The 16,372-nt window shown below is 39.4% G+C and overlaps 4 protein-coding genes across 7 annotated transcripts; 2 read left to right on the top strand and 2 right to left on the bottom strand.

Annotated features, from left to right (window-relative positions):
- The first annotated feature begins 294 nt into the window (after positions 1-294).
- LOC105160217 (uncharacterized) lies at positions 295-5,047 on the top strand. Its single transcript, XM_011077494.3, has 8 exons — positions 295-749; positions 1,085-1,180; positions 1,969-2,079; positions 2,158-2,467; positions 2,868-2,958; positions 3,191-3,518; positions 3,739-3,887; positions 4,272-5,047. The coding sequence occupies exons 1-8, from the start codon at positions 447-449 to the stop codon at positions 4,783-4,785; spliced, it is 1,902 nt and encodes a 633-aa protein (XP_011075796.1). The 5' UTR covers positions 295-446; the 3' UTR covers positions 4,786-5,047.
- Positions 5,048-5,131: 84 nt separating this feature from the next.
- On the bottom strand, positions 5,132-7,174 carry LOC105160220 (NADH dehydrogenase [ubiquinone] iron-sulfur protein 6, mitochondrial). The gene is made up of 3 exons (XM_011077498.3): positions 6,821-7,174; positions 5,571-5,655; positions 5,132-5,362 (listed from the first exon to the last, which is right to left on the bottom strand). Exons 1-3 carry the CDS (start codon positions 6,959-6,961, stop codon positions 5,253-5,255), a joined length of 336 nt encoding a protein of 111 aa, XP_011075800.1. The 5' UTR covers positions 6,962-7,174; the 3' UTR covers positions 5,132-5,252.
- A 37-nt stretch (positions 7,175-7,211) lies between these two features.
- Positions 7,212-12,944, bottom strand: EMB976 (Tetratricopeptide repeat (TPR)-like superfamily protein). Of its 3 annotated transcripts, none has more exons than XM_011077497.3 (8): positions 12,405-12,944; positions 10,279-11,686; positions 9,853-10,164; positions 9,003-9,107; positions 8,832-8,919; positions 8,622-8,740; positions 8,176-8,240; positions 7,212-7,854 (listed from the first exon to the last, which is right to left on the bottom strand). In XM_011077497.3, exons 1-8 carry the CDS (start codon positions 12,942-12,944, stop codon positions 7,294-7,296), a joined length of 3,198 nt encoding a protein of 1,065 aa, XP_011075799.1. In that variant the 3' UTR covers positions 7,212-7,293. The 3 variants fall into 3 exon arrangements, with proteins under 3 accessions (XP_011075799.1, XP_088735674.1, XP_020548852.1); XM_088879548.1 differs by having other exon boundaries at positions 10,279-11,702; positions 12,405-12,545; XM_020693193.2 differs by lacking the exon at positions 8,176-8,240 and having other exon boundaries at positions 7,669-7,854.
- Positions 12,945-13,135: 191 nt separating this feature from the next.
- LOC105160218 (uncharacterized) lies at positions 13,136-16,324 on the top strand. Of its 2 annotated transcripts, XM_020693195.2 has the most exons (9): positions 13,136-13,276; positions 13,370-13,632; positions 13,737-13,845; positions 14,189-14,304; positions 14,411-14,530; positions 14,702-14,791; positions 15,312-15,463; positions 15,746-16,007; positions 16,091-16,324. In XM_020693195.2, exons 2-9 carry the CDS (start codon positions 13,414-13,416, stop codon positions 16,241-16,243), a joined length of 1,221 nt encoding a protein of 406 aa, XP_020548854.2. In that variant the 5' UTR covers positions 13,136-13,276; positions 13,370-13,413; the 3' UTR covers positions 16,244-16,324. The 2 variants fall into 2 exon arrangements, with proteins under 2 accessions (XP_020548854.2, XP_020548855.2); XM_020693196.2 differs by lacking the exon at positions 14,702-14,791.
- The last annotated feature ends 48 nt before the right edge of the window (positions 16,325-16,372 follow it).

A 16,372-nucleotide genomic window follows, 5' to 3' on the forward strand; every position in this document is an offset into this window, starting at 1 on the left:
TTAACTCCACTCGAGGACTTAGACAGGGCAACCCCCTCGCCCCAGCTCTCTTCATCATTGCAATTGAAGCTCTATCTAGAGGTCTTGACCACCTGTTTCAAAGGGAGCAGGATTCCTCAATTACGCTTTCTTGATCGCTAAATATGAAAGTAGTACTCATTGTTTATAATTTTTTAGATAATATTAGGGAGCTAGTACTTTTCGTTATAAATTTGACTCTTTTTATTAAATAAAGAAAGGGTATGATCCTAAAAAAAAAAAAGAGAGAAAAAGAAAAAACCAAAACCGCCATTTCCTTAATAATCATCACAAACCCTACATAAACCCTGAAACTTGTGCTCCACGAACCTCCCTTCGTTTCCAATGGCGCCTAACCAGAACTCCCTTTTCTGAATTCTTTCAAACACTTATTCATCCACCCCCTTCACTGGATTCATTTCACAAAAATGGCTAAAAATTGTGCATCCGGGATTTTAGCAGCTGTAGCTTATGCAGCTTTTGGTGTCGATCATGCTTATGCAGAAGGCCCATTTAATTTTGCGCCATTCTCTAATTCGTCCACCGCGGCTTCCAAGATTCCGCAGCCTGTCCCCGAGGCCGCTAAGCCCCCAGCTCAGCCGGCAGAAACAGGATTGGCACGGGTGCGTAATGATAACCCCAGGACGACTTCTGCTGGGTTCGACCCCGAGGCATTGGAGAGGGGTGCCAAGGCCTTGAGAGAGATTAGTAGCTCTTCACATGCTAAAAAGGTTTTGACAAACACGGGTTGTTTTTAGTATTATTGTATCTTGAATCCCTGGTTTTCCCTTGACAATTGAATCTTGATGTGTCTTGGGCATGTTTTGTCCATTCTTCCCAAGTTTAGCTACATGTGGTTTGTGGATAATTATACCGGTTATCGAGAGAAATTTTACATTTTTGTGGTGGAAATATGTGGATTGATGGAGATGATGTTATTATTGCGGGACATTATTCTTTTGTCGTGGAGAAATTCGGGTTTATCTATTTTGTTTCTTGTTTACATGTCAATTTTCTTTTGGTATCTCCACACTGTATATTTATTAGAGGAGCATTTTTCTTCTAGGTATTTGAAGTGATGAAAAAGCAAGAAGAAACAAGGCAGCAAGAATTAACCTCAAAAGCAGCGGAGTTCAAGGCATTGCAAGCTCAAGCTGAAACTGTAAGCTTTTCTTCCCACGCCATGTTCAGTGTTCTGACTGATGCTGGTTGTTTCAATAAATTTAGTAGATGTAGGAGTATGAACACATATTCATAACTCCGTTCATAACTCCGGTGTAGTTGAGTGATTGTCCACCTTCTTTTACGAGATCATTGTTTTTGTTATGCTCGGCTCTCTTTGAAAAGCTCCTGTACCTCCCGGCACTTGATTTTCAATTTTAAGATATTATATGTGATGCTGGATTGTTGTTGTTCGCCTTCTCTCAATCTAAACTGTTATAGAACAGGAATAAGGCATTCGGTCTAATCACTAACACTCTCACTAACTTTGTTGGCTGGTCCCCGGTGCTAGCATCAAGAAACATACCATTGTTACAAAGCGTACTCCTTGATTGTGATGTTATTATCTGTGTTGTTAGTGTTTGGAGATGAATATGCTGATGGATATTTGGGTAGTTCCTGTTTAATGTAAGCTGTGTTTCTTGATTTATGAACAGAAATGAATTTAGATAGCAAACAATCTACGTGAAATGGTGTAGCTGGGTGTACATTTACTATTTTAGCTTCTGAAAATCCCAAGTAACATCTGTTACCAAACTATATGTGATTTGATGAGGCATTAAAAAACGTTGGTCTAATCCTTTCCCCAATTCTAAGATTTACAGACATTGAGAGTTCTCCTAAACCGACTAGACCCTCGTTAAAGATGACATCGTTTGCGCATGTACAAATAGTATGCCTTTCTCTTCCATATCAAGCAATGCAAAAGTGGTGTTTTGGATTTGGCAGGAGAAACAGAGGGTGATATATGACGAACAGAAAAAGCTTGCTCAGCAACAGGCACAAATAAAATCCCAGATGGCTCGGTATGAAGATGAATTGGCAAGGAAAAGGATGCAGGTAGGTGATTCTTTTAAAGCATATGGTGTGCATCAGGAGTTCTAGCATTATAGCAAGTATAATCTTGAGTTCTTGCAGGCAGAGAATGAACATCAAAGAGCAAGAAATCAAGAGCTCGTCAAAATGCAAGAGGAATCATCTATGAGGCAAGAGGCTGCTAGACGAGCAACTGAGGAACAAATTCAAGCACAACGTCGCCAAACTGAAAGAGAGAAGGCTGAGATAGAACGTGAAACTATCAGGGTGAGGGCTCTGGCTGAAGCAGAGGGAAGAGCCCATGAAGCCAAGCTTGCTGAGGATGTTAATAGACGGATGCTAGTTGAACGTGCAAATGCAGAGCGGGAGAAATGGGTTGCTGCAATTAATACAACTTTTGATCACATTGGAGGTTTTTTTCCTCAAATATTTCTCTTTTGAAAAACAACTTTATCTGTTCATCTGTTCAAATGCTGTAATGTGATCTGCAAGTTTAGCAGTTATATCAGAGAATTCTTTTTGTTTGCTATGGACCTTTGTTCCATCCGTCATGTTCTATTCATCTCGCCAAGTTTCTAAATAGACTTAATTTCATAAAGATTTTTGAGTATGGTTATTCTGCTGATATAAAGGATTGTCTTTTAGTGTTTTAGTGTTACAATCATGATATAATTTGTCCTCAATTCATATACACTACCAATATCTGTTGAAAATTATAGGCCTAGAATTGGTTGGTTCTACATATATGCAAATACATCAGAGCGGCCAATCATTATACTCTATTGAAATTTTAACTGTTCCGTCATATGCAGGGGGACTGCGAGCAATTTTAACTGATCAAAATAAGTTGGTTATAGCAGTGGGAGGCATAACAGCACTTGCAGCAGGGGTCTACACTACAAGGTGCGGGCACATAGACTTATTTTAGCATGTTGATGATTTGTACACAATCTTAGTTAATTTAAATGGGCCATCCATGTCCATGATATGCTAGCAAGTTATATCTCTGTCCTCGAGCCCTTGAGCCTTAGAGCGAGTCTGCTACAAAACTTGTATTGACCTTGATTTGAAGTGATGGCTATTACTATATTCAGTACTAGTATCACCTAATGCAAATGTTCCTTTTGGATTTCAGAGAAGGTGCTAGGGTAATTTGGGGTTACGTGGACCGCATTTTAGGACAACCATCTCTCATCAGAGAATCTTCCCGAGGGAAATACCCATGGTCTGGCTTGTTTTCACGTGCCATGAACACTGTCTCACGTTCTGTAAATAGAAGTTCTGGCTCGCAAAATGGGTTTGGTGATGTTATTTTACACCCTTCCCTTCAGAAACGGATCGAACAGTTAGCTAATGCAACTGCAAATACAAAAGCTCATCAGGCACCATTTAGAAACATGCTTTTCTATGGGCCACCAGGGACGGGGAAAACGATGGCTGCTAGGGAGCTTGCCCGAAAATCTGTAAGATATCATGACCCCTCCTTGTGCAACTAGTATTTGACAGTTGGTTAAAATTTTCGGATCGCACGCATTAAATTGCTCATAATTAACCAAGAGGGAAGTATTCAGGAAATCCAACAATGTTGTTGGAAGTTATTCTTGCAAATCTGTGAGAATTGATATTTGAAGGGTCCTGGGGTTCTGACCATGTGAACATCTCATATCATCTGTTTGCTTATAGGGCCTTGATTATGCACTGATGACAGGAGGAGACGTTGCACCACTGGGCTCTCAGGCTGTTACAAAGATACACCAATTGTTTGATTGGGCTAAGAAGTCCAACAAGGGTTTGTTGCTTTTCATTGATGAAGCAGATGCATTCTTGTGCGAGTAAGTAAATTTCCCTGAAAAACTTTCATATGCTCTATGCACTTACCTTCATTTATCCTGCAAAATAGAACAGCAGAATTCAATACAGCTATCTTTGCGGACCAGACACTGTATGGCCAACGTTCTTTTCATTTTGATGAATAATTTGGCAAATGTTCTTACTTGACTCAAATTGTGATAAATGAGCTGTTATCTGAATCTGTAACTCATTAAATATCTTACCCTGACTCCGAGAAGAACACATGGATATCTATCTTCCTTTTCACCTACCCAAAAGATTAATTATTTGTCTGAAGAATTCGAGGAGTTTGCCCTGCTTGTACAGAGGTTCCTATGGATGAATATCTTATTTACTAAGTTACATCTTCATACTCTATATTACAGGCGGAATAAAACGTATATGAGTGAAGCGCAAAGAAGTGCACTCAATGCACTGCTATTTCGCACGGGTGATCAGTCCAAGGATATAGTTCTTGCTCTTGCTACAAACCGACCTGGAGATCTTGATTCAGCTGTGGCGGATCGAATTGATGAAGTTCTCGAATTTCCTTTGCCTGGTGAAGATGAACGCTTCAAGCTGCTGAAACTTTATCTGGACAAGTACATAGCACAAGCTGGAGCAAGAAAACCAGGCATTTTTTCACATTTGTTTCAGAAGCAGCAGAAGAAGATAGAGATCAGGGGTTTGACTGATGATATTATTAAGGAAGCTGCAGCAAAGACTGAGGGATTTTCTGGAAGAGAGATAGCAAAGCTAATGGCAAGCGTTCAAGCTGCAGTATATGGTAGCGAGAATTGTGTGCTAGATCCAACTCTGTTCCGAGAAGTGGTAGATTATAAAGTTGCAGAGCATCAGCAAAGAAAGAAACTTGCTGAATCTGAAGGGGAAGGTTCTTAATGAAGTCTGATATCAGGACTTCACAGATTCTTTACCTGAATGAATTAAACAAATGGGCAAGTTCCAACAAGCCTTTACATGCCCAGATTTTTTCTTTCTGGAAAACATGTAATATTTTTCCCTAATGAGTGAGGGGGTTTTGGTTAGTTTCCATATCAATGATGTTTATTAGTAGTTTACATTGAAATAGTGGCGTTTTATTTGTTCTACTGATTTCCTCTAGTAACTCTTTTCAAGTGAATTAAGATTAGATAAGTATCAACATTACATCTTTCTATGAAATGCAGCTCAAGACAGTCTATTGAAAGATTGCCTAGTGTATATGGTTATAGATGACACCACTATATGCGGATCAAGCAACTTCCTTTCAGAATATATGAATGAACCTTATTTTAAGGAGACAAACTGCAGTATATTGTAAGAAAGTTACAGCTTAAAACCAAACGGCCATTCTTTTCATCCAACACCTAATGATGATGGTCTTGCACATAGCGCAAACCACAATACTTGCAGACAGCGGGGTCCTCCTTATCAAGGCATATGAGCTCAATTGGGTGCCCCAATGCAGGATTATTATCTGCAAGCAGAGGGGAACCGTTATGAAACAGGGAATGGATGTGGCAATACAGCTTCTAAATTGAGTTCAATAGACATTCTAGCAAATGCTGCAGCTGGAGTTGGTGCTGAATTCAGTGCCGGAATTATGTACCAGTACTTGACGATATATTATGCGGTGTATCTTTCCATCAAATCAAAAGAATCTGGTAAGAACACATTCAACTAACCTCCTTCACAGGCAAAGATCCGGCCCTCTACCTTGATAGGTGGAACTTCATTGATCAACTCCATAGGGGACTTTGTACTTGTATCCTATACATGCACGGAGGAATAATTAGAATGACAGTTTAGGCATTAACCACAAGAAGAGAAGCAGGACTGCATAATAGATGAGCTTCACCACATCCAGAGCAGATAGGTATGGTTCATCAACTAGAAAACAATTTGTGCTGTCATGAAAGAACTCAAGCCGAATTATTAAAAATCACGAGACAATATGTACACCTCAAAAGAACTTCAATTAGGAAGGCATAAACACTAGAACTGGGTCTCAGTACCATATGCCTGAGAGATGGTTGCAACTAAGATAACATACTGAGTTGAAATTATGGTCAGTCATATATTCAGAGAGGCATATACCTATTTTTCCATGCCAGACCAGACACAGCGTAGGTTAATATTACTTCTCTTATAGACTAACAAACAGCTGACTATGATTCAAATTAATTGGCCTGGTACTTCATTGACTCCTCAAGTTAACCAAATTAATCTAAGAAAAGCTGGGCAGTCAATGAAACGTTTTGTTCTCTCCAGTATCTTCAAAAAAGAAATGAGGACATTAATTAAGTTCTATAACGAAGGAAACAAACAAAAGACAAAGCAACAATTGAATCGTATGCCTTACACATATTTGCATCTAAGAAGGTCACAGAAATGAGAAACATATAGGTAACAAGAAACATAAATGTCAATATGATATAATATGAATAATCTCATGAATATTATAGGATGGTTGCAGGAATGGTCTCCATGGCTTTCAAAGAGGGCACTGTTCCAGACTTGCTATTACTGGAGCATCGTAGCAATTTTTTGCTTTCCACGGTTTGCGAATTCAAATAGTAGAATTTGCATTTTCATTGGTGATGCATTTTTCGTTTCTTGGAACTTCAAACGCTTGCTGATAGCCACAACACCTCTGATTTCTCTCACTTCACAATTTCGTAACTGTTTCACCAGTCAGTATAGTCTGTCTTGTTTGTGACTTTCCTAATCAACAGAGGACCTCACCTCTCAAAGTTATAGGGTTATTTTCCTGATTCCTTCCGCATGATTATCTCAATTGTCCTAGTATGCTCCATAGTTGGAACAACGACAAGGAAGGCAAACCCATTATATAATAGTTGTACTATAGTTAAACAATTGAAAATTTTAGGTTAGGAGATGGGATATCTTGCAGTGGAGATAAATAATGAAATACCTGCATCCATTTTTGGGTATGAGAAGTGATGAGGTCAGTGCTAACGATGCCGCTGAGGCTTCGAGAATCGGAAGATCGAGTTAGTAATTTGATGAGGTGAGTGGCGATTGTTAGTGGATTTGTTCGCGCGAATGTGGCCATTGCTAAAGAGGGGAAGGTGTAGACAGAGTAGAATCTCTGATGAGAGAGAGAGGAGCAAACAGTAGAGAATAGCAAAGGTAAATTATGCAGTTCCTTTGTTAAGAAAAGAATAGAAAGGTGGTGTTGCAGTTGGAGTCGGACAACTAACAATTTCTCAAAACCTAAAATCAATTTTGAGGAAATTATTAGTTTCAATGTTGTGTTGAGAAATCATTATCGTATTTGAGCATGTAACAATCCACAACCTGAGTTTCTGCTTCCAAGAATCGCATCACACATCACATCATTCTTGTACAGTAGTAGAATACCACTTCTCCAAAATATATAATATATCAACAAGTGTTTTTTCCCCTTGATCCAACTTTAAGATTTCTCAAGAACACAACTCCCAATTTCTTGATCGAATTTAAAAGCTCTTCCGCCTCCACTTCCTTGCCGCCTGATTTGTACAGGTGAACAGCCGCACTCAAAATAAACCTGTCCTCCCTCACCCCACAGCACTCTCTTTCAAAGAAGGAGACTCCTCCTTCCACATCCCCAATATCCATATAACCTCTAACCATTATTCGCTTGGATTCAACATCAGGATCTAATCCAGCTGACCATATTTCTCTGTATATTCTATTGGCCTCCCCCATTAATCCTGCTTTTGTAAAAGCTAAGAGTAAGAGGTTAAAATGAGCACATGTCTCTGAGATTCCTTCCTTCTGCATTAACATTATCATCTTTTCTGCCTCAGAATATCTCGAGCTCCCAGTATAGGCTCGAATAATGGCAAGGTAGGTAAGAGAATCAGGTGAGTAACCATTCTTTTGCATGCTTTGCACAAGTTTTTCTGCTTCATGGTAGAGTCCACCACCAGCAAATACATTGATCATGATGTTGTAGCTCACCTGCACATTGTGACAACAAAAACCAAGTATCAAAAACTAAATCTCTGGCACGCATACATTGAGCATCATATTATGTAAAAGAGATGTTAGGCTTCATGTTTTTATTATCTACTCTTCTGCTTATATCTAATTCCTCCAAAATGTATCTTATATTTTGTATATGATGGTCAGTTGGTACAAGCTATTTTTATCCCACTTTGTCAAACATTAGCATGTGACATATGGTGCACTCAGCACCCTTTGCTTTGCAGGAAAGCGACACCTCAAATGAAGAATATCATGCACAGACATGTGTTCATTTGGTAGTCTCCATTAACCTACCAGCCCAGGTTTTATCCCTACTTCCTGCATTTTACTGAATAGGGCTGATGCTTCACGAACTTTGCCTGCAAAGCCAAATATAATAAATCAAGCATAGTAGAGCAAAAAATTGAACCACCAGTCTACACTGCGAATAGCATCACTACTCGGAGACAGTTCATTTGCTCTTTACAATCTTGTTTGGTTCTTAATTTGGTTGTGGTGAGGTCTTTATAAACTTCTTGTTCTTTTCTGCATGTAGAATCTAAAATCTGATAGAAGTGCTGATTGTCAACAAATTCTGTTACAAAATCAGATCTCTAGAGAAAGATTTCCAACCCATTTTAATATATCACCATAAATCAACTTATAAGGTCCCAGTGACCCTTAAGTACGGCCCTAGAACATTAAATTTATTCATGCGTTTGAACAGGCTGAACGAATCGCTATTGAGAGAGAAAGTTCACCAGCTTTTCCATAGTGACAAATCATATTAGTGTATGTCTTCTCATCCAACGCCCCTGTGCTCTGAGCCATGTTAAACATCTCCACCGCTTTATCCAGGTTTCGGCCTCGCCCATAAACACTACATTGAATTGTAATCAAATTGATATGCAAAAGATCTCTCTTTTCACAATTAGTTTAAATTTGCCTCGAAATCAAAATTAATGTCTGACCTGATCATGGTGTTATATGTCTGAATCGATGGGGAAACATTCAAGGAAACCATGCGCTCATATATGCCGACAGCAGAACGAAGTTTGCCTGGGCCACTCAAATGTCAGTATATTCCCCAGATCATATATGGCCTATAAATTTCTATGACTAAGAAGAGAGGCAATATCAACCTGCTTCTAACATTGCCTTTATGTAAGTGTTGTATGTCACAGTATCAAGCTCAAAATTTTCATGGAAACTATTGTGAATGACTTCCTCTGCTTCAGAATATTTACCTGCAAATGATTGCAACAAATATTCAAGTAAAATTATCATTTTAAACCACCCTAAAGCCAATTCTTCACTTGGACAAAGCCTTGAATTTAATCTTAAATTCTCAAGTAGTGTTAAAACTACCGAGAAACGCTTGGAAGACTTCAGCACTTCACTATCTAAACATCCAACCTAAGTTTCATATGATCCAGACAAAACCTATTAGAATTCTTTCATAGGGAAGAACTTTCTTTTATCCAATATGAAGACTTAAAACTCAAAAAAAAGGGCATAGATTCCAGAACAATTTACAGGAACTAATATCAATTTACAAAACAAACTTCGCAACGAACAAGGCCTTTTCTCCAGCTGTGGTCCTGCATTAACTGATAAGGTTGAAAAGGGATGGAATAAAACACACTCGAATTTTAGAAGAAATCAATGTAGCTTGAGTATGTCCAGAACTGCCCCCGCAGTGGGGTCCAAAAGTTGAGGCCGATAAATAGTCATAAAGAAGGACTTGGGTTGTTTTGAAGGTTTAAAAGTGGTGAGTGTTCTGATTATCGTAGCTAGTCATACAATAATAGGCACTTGGTTCAACAATAAGCAACTAGTAGTATGCTATATCTACAAATGACATGAGTTGATTGAAGAGTAGAATGGTCGGAATGGAAGTTTATCATAGCCTGCAACAGAGACGGCCAAGTATCCTTAATAGACGAAAAGGTCCCACCTATTCAGAAACACTGGAAACTTAACATCTCTTACCACAGTCCGTCAGAGCTTTCACAAGCATGCTGACAGCAACAGGACCCAACCTGTGTCCTTTCTTAGTCTGCTCTCTATAAAACATGCATGCATCCTCTTCTCTACCACATGTGATATAGGCATCAATCATCGAACTATATAAGACGCTCCCATCAGTAGCCCAAGCAGCCACTGCAGTGAAGACATCCCGAGCTTGTTTAAGCTTCTTTTGTTTCCCATATAGGGTAATCATAGATGCCCTAGCAGCATCCTCTAGTCCACAACCAAGTCTCATCATTACTTCATAAAGATATTCAGTAGTCAGCACGTCACCTGCAAAGATATTACATTGGCTCTTGACAGAATCCCAGATCAAAATTGTGATAAGCAAATGGATGATTCTACTTTCAATATGAAACTAAGTATATGATACGAGAAAATCCTTACCCTCTTTGGCAAATTTGCTAATCATTCGGTTGCCTACTGACTTGCCGATTTTGGTTTTAAGCAACAATTCAAGTTTCTCTTTCATCTTTGTTTCGTTTCGAGTTGCCAAACAAAGTGTCAGCATTAGCTCAACTGCCACAGCTCCAGATTGGTCCAAGGACTCAAACCAGTTCTCATATTCTTGCAATCTGCTACATTGTCCGTTCATAGTCATGAAAAATGTCTGAACAAATGGAACTCCCTCAAATTTTTTATTTACACTCAACTCCTCTATTAGTTCTTCTACTTCCCTTAGCATGCCTTCCTTGCAATAGACCTTCATGACTGTCATGAAAATCTCCTCATTCAGCTCAATTTGATCTTTCCTGATCTGGGCAATAAAAGATTTTGCCTTCTCATACAACCCATTTGTCATATACAAATTGAGCATATCTTTACAAGAACTGGCATCAGGAAGTCCAGCCTTAGATAGAGCCTCGTATGCAACTTCTGCAGATGCAAGGTCCCCCTTCACTATATAGCACTTCAACAGTACAATGTAGGAAAATCTTGAGTATGAAATGTTATTTGTTTTCATTTGTTCCATTATATCCAAAGCTTTCTCAAAATTCCCAAAATTGAGATGGACTTGTGCCATTGTTGTATATGTCTTTCCATCACTAAGTTGGCCTGACCTCTCAATTTCTAGAAAGGTCTTTTGTGCATCCTCATAAAGACCCAATTTACTATATATACGGATCAGTAGGCCATAAATTACTTCATCTGCAATAACACCGTACCTCTCCATTTCAGTGAAAAGTGAACAGGCTTTCGAATAATCTGCAGTTCTGTAGTATAATGCCAGGAGTGACGCGCACGTAAAATTGCTAGGCACTATTCCGAGCAATCTCATATCTTCATAGAGATGAATGGCTTCATCTTTGTCCCCATGTTTGGATCTCAAATTGATCAGAAGGCTATAAGTCGACTCTTCAGGCACAAAACCCAAATTCTTCATCTCATTAAATGTCTTCAAAGCTTCCTCACCCATCCCTCCTTTAACAAATGAGCTAATGACAACTGTGTAAGTAAAATTATTTGGAGCCACCCCTTTATCAACCATCTGCCTCCAGACATATATAACATCACTATGAAGTGATTCCTTCTGCAAAGATGATAGCATGAAATTGAAAACAGAAGCTGAAGGCATTATGCCTCTCTCCTGTATAGCAGAATAAAATGAAAGCATTGCCTTATGCCGGCCCCATCTGGCATACAAACACAGCATGGTTCCACAAGCAACCTCATCAGGTTCACATCCTGCTTCAAGCATCTCCAAGAAAGTCTCTTCAGCGAGCTTAATTTTTCCAACTTGGCCATATGCACGGAGAACAATTGTGTAGACTATAACACTTGGCCGATAGCTTAACTGTTATGGCATAAATCTACATTATACCAAATTAATATCTAATATATATGAAAAAAGATTGTGTAGGTCAAGCCGATAGCTAAAACAATCTTTGAAACAGAGCAGCCCTTTGCATCTAAGGCAGTATCTCTAGAATATATTCTTGCACAATGAACAAAAAGCAAACATGTGCCAAGGTGAAAAGCAAAAACTTATGTGCGACACATACACTTTGGTCTTTCCCAGTCCACAAATTCACTAATGCAGAAGGGTTAAAAGATCATGGAGTCCTGATCAATGTCTGATATTCATTTCAATGTCAGATCAAGGCAGAACCAAAATAAGTAACAAAGAAAGGAAAAGGCAAGAAGCTATGATCCTAGTGAGAACTTCATTCCACCTGGCTCTTAAAGGAATAAAAAAGCAAGGGAGTAAGTGCAAACCATATCTAGGACAACTACAGAAGCCAAGTAAGCCGAATTGTCTGACACTCAGTTTGAGCTGAAATGGGCCATTTTTCTCGAGGCTTCGATTTCACAAGCATCCTATTTTAACAGCTTATGCCTTGGTTTGAAAATGAAAACAAGCATCAGACTGAGCCCAAACTAGCTAAATTTCAAACTCCTACGAATTAATATTTGGATTGTATCCCAAACAGAAGTATAAACTATCACATGCCCAATAAAAAGCATTCAGTTGATATCGGCATAGCCTAAGTACAATAAGAAAGAAAAACAACCTGCAATTTCATCCAAGCAAAGAAGTCTCTAACTTGACGCCAACTTCTCTGTTCCTTCAGAACCACACACATCTCTCTAAAATTAAGCTTCGCAACAAAAGAACTCATCACTTCTCTCATATCATATTCCCCTTCGCGCAATCCTGAAGTGCTCCTCACCCGCTTAATCGCAGCGACAACGTGGCGTCCATACAAATGCCCATTCCTATCGTCTTCCAGATACTGCACCATCTGTTCAGGAGTGCGTTTGATCCACTTGGGAGTCTGCACACGCGAGCCTTGGTTTCGTCTCAACACGCTCAAGTACTGGGCTTTGGCTTTGATTATGCGGCGGGCGTTATCGTCTGAGAGTGGGTTCTTGGCGTGTTTGGATTTCGGTTTTGGTTTGTTGAGGTCTTTGGGGTTGCCGGAGCTGAGGGTCCACGGGTCGGGTTTCAGGCAGCAGAGAATTGTGGGCGCTGGTGGTCTTTTAAGCTTATGGGTTTGGGGAGGTTGGTTTAACGGGGATGAATAGAGAAACGAGGATTTTAGGGACTCCATTTCAGTTAATGGAGTTTCCTACAGAAGAAAGCTCCGAGCAAGGAGACGGATTTGAATGGGAGTGATTGTGGTGGTGAAATTTGGCTCCATTTTCAACTGAAATTTGTCGTTCATGGGCTGCATAGAAGAAGCCCATATGTTTGCGCTAATATCTAATGGCGATCCAAACCTAAATGTGATAATGGATCAATCTCTTATATGGATATATCCCAATAAAGGGCGTCCTTTTCTTAGTGGGCCACAACCATTAGCTCGATCAAGAGAGTGGAGAGTGGAGAGATATCTTTCAAATTTTAATTCACCACTTGAATCAGAGTTTCCTGCGCTCTAAGGTTCGTCTTCTACTCTTGAAAAAAATTACTGCATATTACTCTGTGTTTTCATTTTTCTGCATCTCAGAGTGCTCACACTATATATTACTGTAGTACTTTACGCAGTTGATCGTTGAAACAATATTCTACTCCAAATAATGGCTGGGAGTGGTGGCAGCGCCTCCTCAAACCCAAGCCCAGCTCCCAAAATCTTGTTGGCAAAGCCTGGAATTGTCACCTCCAGCAAATTCAATCGAGGCGGCGGCAGCGGCGGACCGGACGATGATTCCACGGCGCTCCGCTCACGCCTTCCATCTATTGGTTCTCTCAACCTCCTTTCAGACTCTTGGGATTTCCAGATCGATCGATTTTTACCTGTCTGTGGCCTCTTTCTCCCCTCATACATGCACCAACTCTGGTAGAGAGATGAGTTTTCTTTATTTTCGCTGATTTTCTCTTGCTGGGTTTGCATTTTGTGCAGTTTTTAACGGATAACACTGAGTTCACCGTGGTGGGTGTAATTGGTCCACCAGGAGTGGGAAAGTCAACTATTCTGAACGAAATTTACGGGTTTGATTCCAGTTCACCTGGTATGCCTGTATAGTATGTCTTCTGTCTCTAATCTAGTCGTTTCTGATGGTCCAAGTTTGGAACTTGGCGCTTTGGCATTGAGTTATACGTCGGAATGAATGTGAAAATTTTGGAAACCATTTGTTTTGGAAGGGGCAGTAAAGTGGAAGCTGTTAATATTACATGCTTACGGATTAATCATTCCTGAACGTTGAATACATTATAAAATTGGCTCAGGAAGTTTGGAACTCCAAGTTTCTTTTGTCGTTCTGTAAGGGAGTGTATAGTGTATATTATGGAGAGATGTGGGATGCAAATTGTTAATCTAATAAGAAAGATGGCTGAATTTCAATCCTTTGACAGGAATGCTACCTCCTTTTGGCATGGAATCGGAGGAAACAAAGGCAATGGCTAGGCACTTTACTGTAGGAATTGAGCCTAGGATTTCCTCCGAAAGGATCATACTTCTTGATACCCAGGTTGCGTACTCCTTTTGGTGCCTTGAGTTCTTCGATGACCTATTTATTGTGAAGTAATATGGTTGCTCGTGAGTTTCAAATTTGCCCTGTTATTTATGATTTGCAGCCTGTATTTAGCCCTTCAGTTTTAGCAGAGATGATTAGGCCTGATGGGTCATCCACAATCTCAGTAATAAGCGGTGAATCCTTATCTGCAGAGCTAGCTCACGAGATGATGAGTATCCAGGTAACTACTTAGGCAAATTATAACCCTGATAACTCCAGCTTATGCTTGTATTTTCTGACACAAAAAACTGGGATGTTATGATTTGTTTCATGTCATATGGTTCTAAGCATTTAATAAAGCCATATCAAATCCTTGATGGAGTAATGTTTTCTATGCAAGGAAAAATTCTAGCTTGGAGTTCTGCTTGCATCTGTTTGTAACATTCTCATTGTGGTCTCCGAGGGAATTCATGATGCTAGCATGTGGCGTTTGATGTTGACGGTAGTCATATCTTCCCTTATAATTGCTGCCATGTTCTTAAGCAAAAAATATTCTTTTGGCCATGGTCTTTCATTAGATTTGGTTATTCTATATATTCTTTTTTTAATAATTTAGAGCTAGTTTATGCTTATGAGCTATTAAGACTTTAAAGCACTTTGTTTAACCCAGTTTTAGAAATTTATGCATGTAACCGCAGGTTCCTCTTTGTCTATTTCATATCCAGTTTTAATGTTTCTTGCCTATCTGTTATTCAGATGCTTCATTCTCCATTATTTGACTATTTATAACCCTCCTTGAGGAGACTGCCTTCTCGAGCTTTTGGCTTCTGGTATTCTTTTTTTCTTGAAAATTTACTGCAAAGGTACATATTTAATTCATTTTGTGAACCAGCATCTTTTACAGATTTTCCACGCTAGTCTTAACGTTTTTGTTTTGGTTTTATGTGGATGCATTAACTTATTTTCTCTCCACTAATATAATTCTCAGCCTCTAATTCTGTGACATCATTGCCCTCAAGCAGGTGGATTTGTTGAAACATGGCATTCCTGATCCATCTTCTGTAACACTTTCTCATCCACCAAGTTCCACTATGAACTTTGATAAAGAAAACATTAATAAACCCCTGGAGAACGGAGATGAATACATTGCTGCTCCGATTTTTGTGCATACAAGGTGAATTTGGCAAATCCAATTTCCTTCTGAATTAATGTTGCAAATGAACAAGAAAAACTTTTAATAGCTGGCAGCAAGCACATGTACTCGTTTGTTTATAATTGGAGTTTTCGATACCCTGTTTCACGGGTTCTGTTCACATTGCTACACATATTGACTCACTGTTAAAGAATAGTATTATCACAAATGTGTTTGAATTGAATTAAAATGGTAGGAGGAAATCTTGTTTGTGGTATTTTGACATGCATGAAAGTGCTTATATAGGTGCTCTGTCTCTTGTAGGCTTCGTGACCAAGACATTACACCACACAATTTTCTGCAAATGCAGAAGGCACTTGGACAGTGTTTTAGTTCTTCTTCATTTGTAAGATTAGAAGGCCAAGATGCATCAAAAGATGCTCACTCTTCTGCTGTGGCTCTTGAAGCTCCTAACGACTTAGAGACCAACCTGAAATTGTTTCTTGTTCCATCCAAGGGTAAAGATGGTTCGTCAAGGCCACGGTATGAAAGCTATGTCTCTGCGCTGTGGAAGTTAAGGGATCAGGTCAGCGTGATTTAACCCTAAGACTTGTATTTGCGTGCAATCAAGGGCCAAGGTTTACTTGTTGCCATGTAATCATTTTGCAGGTTTTATCTATGAGTGCCCCCTCTTTTTCAAGGAATGTTTCCGAACGCGACTGGTTAAAGAATTCTGCCAAGATATGGGAACTCATTAAGGATTCTCCTATTATCGCTGACTATTTTAGAACACTACAAAGTTCTGGCTTATATAGGAAGTAGTTGACTTTGTTTCTGTATCACAACAGTCTATCAAGTGGAATGCCTGTGGAGTTCTTATAGCTACTTCTTATTTTTGCTTTAGTGGGTTCAGTTACTGTTACATAGTATTATCCTTCACCTGTAAGTGCG

This window comes from Sesamum indicum, linkage group LG4 (assembly GCF_026168435.1).
Source record: "Sesamum indicum cultivar Baizhima isolate 11 linkage group LG4, ASM2616843v1, whole genome shotgun sequence".
Classification (NCBI taxonomy): Eukaryota; Viridiplantae; Streptophyta; class Magnoliopsida; order Lamiales; family Pedaliaceae; genus Sesamum; species Sesamum indicum.

Excerpts from the sequence above, each read along its gene's own strand:
- LOC105160217 (XM_011077494.3), top strand. The coding sequence starts at position 447 with ATGGCTAAAAATTGTGCATCCGGGATTTTAGCAGCTGTAGCTTATGCA. Across the intron at positions 750-1,084 it reads GCTCTTCACATGCTAAAAAG|GTATTTGAAGTGATGAAAAA; the intron begins GTTTTGACAAAC and ends TTTTTCTTCTAG. Across the intron at positions 2,959-3,190 it reads GCAGGGGTCTACACTACAAG|AGAAGGTGCTAGGGTAATTT; the intron begins GTGCGGGCACAT and ends TTTGGATTTCAG.
- EMB976 (XM_011077497.3), bottom strand. The coding sequence starts at position 12,944 with ATGGAGTCCCTAAAATCCTCGTTTCTCTATTCATCCCCGTTAAACCAA. Across the intron at positions 11,687-12,404 it reads TTGCTTGGATGAAATTGCAG|TTAAGCTATCGGCCAAGTGT; the intron begins GTTGTTTTTCTT and ends ATGCCATAACAG. Across the intron at positions 8,920-9,002 it reads AAAGGCAATGTTAGAAGCAG|GCAAACTTCGTTCTGCTGTC; the intron begins GTTGATATTGCC and ends TGAGTGGCCCAG.
- LOC105160218 (XM_020693195.2), top strand. The coding sequence starts at position 13,414 with ATGGCTGGGAGTGGTGGCAGCGCCTCCTCAAACCCAAGCCCAGCTCCC. Across the intron at positions 13,846-14,188 it reads GTTTGATTCCAGTTCACCTG|GAATGCTACCTCCTTTTGGC; the intron begins GTATGCCTGTAT and ends ATCCTTTGACAG. Across the intron at positions 14,792-15,311 it reads TGTGGCGTTTGATGTTGACG|GTGGATTTGTTGAAACATGG; the intron begins GTAGTCATATCT and ends GCCCTCAAGCAG.
- LOC105160220 (XM_011077498.3), bottom strand. The coding sequence starts at position 6,961 with ATGGCCACATTCGCGCGAACAAATCCACTAACAATCGCCACTCACCTC. Across the intron at positions 5,656-6,820 it reads ATACCCAAAAATGGATGCAG|GATACAAGTACAAAGTCCCC; the intron begins GTATTTCATTAT and ends GTGCATGTATAG. Across the intron at positions 5,363-5,570 it reads GATCTTTGCCTGTGAAGGAG|ATAATAATCCTGCATTGGGG; the intron begins GTTAGTTGAATG and ends CTCTGCTTGCAG.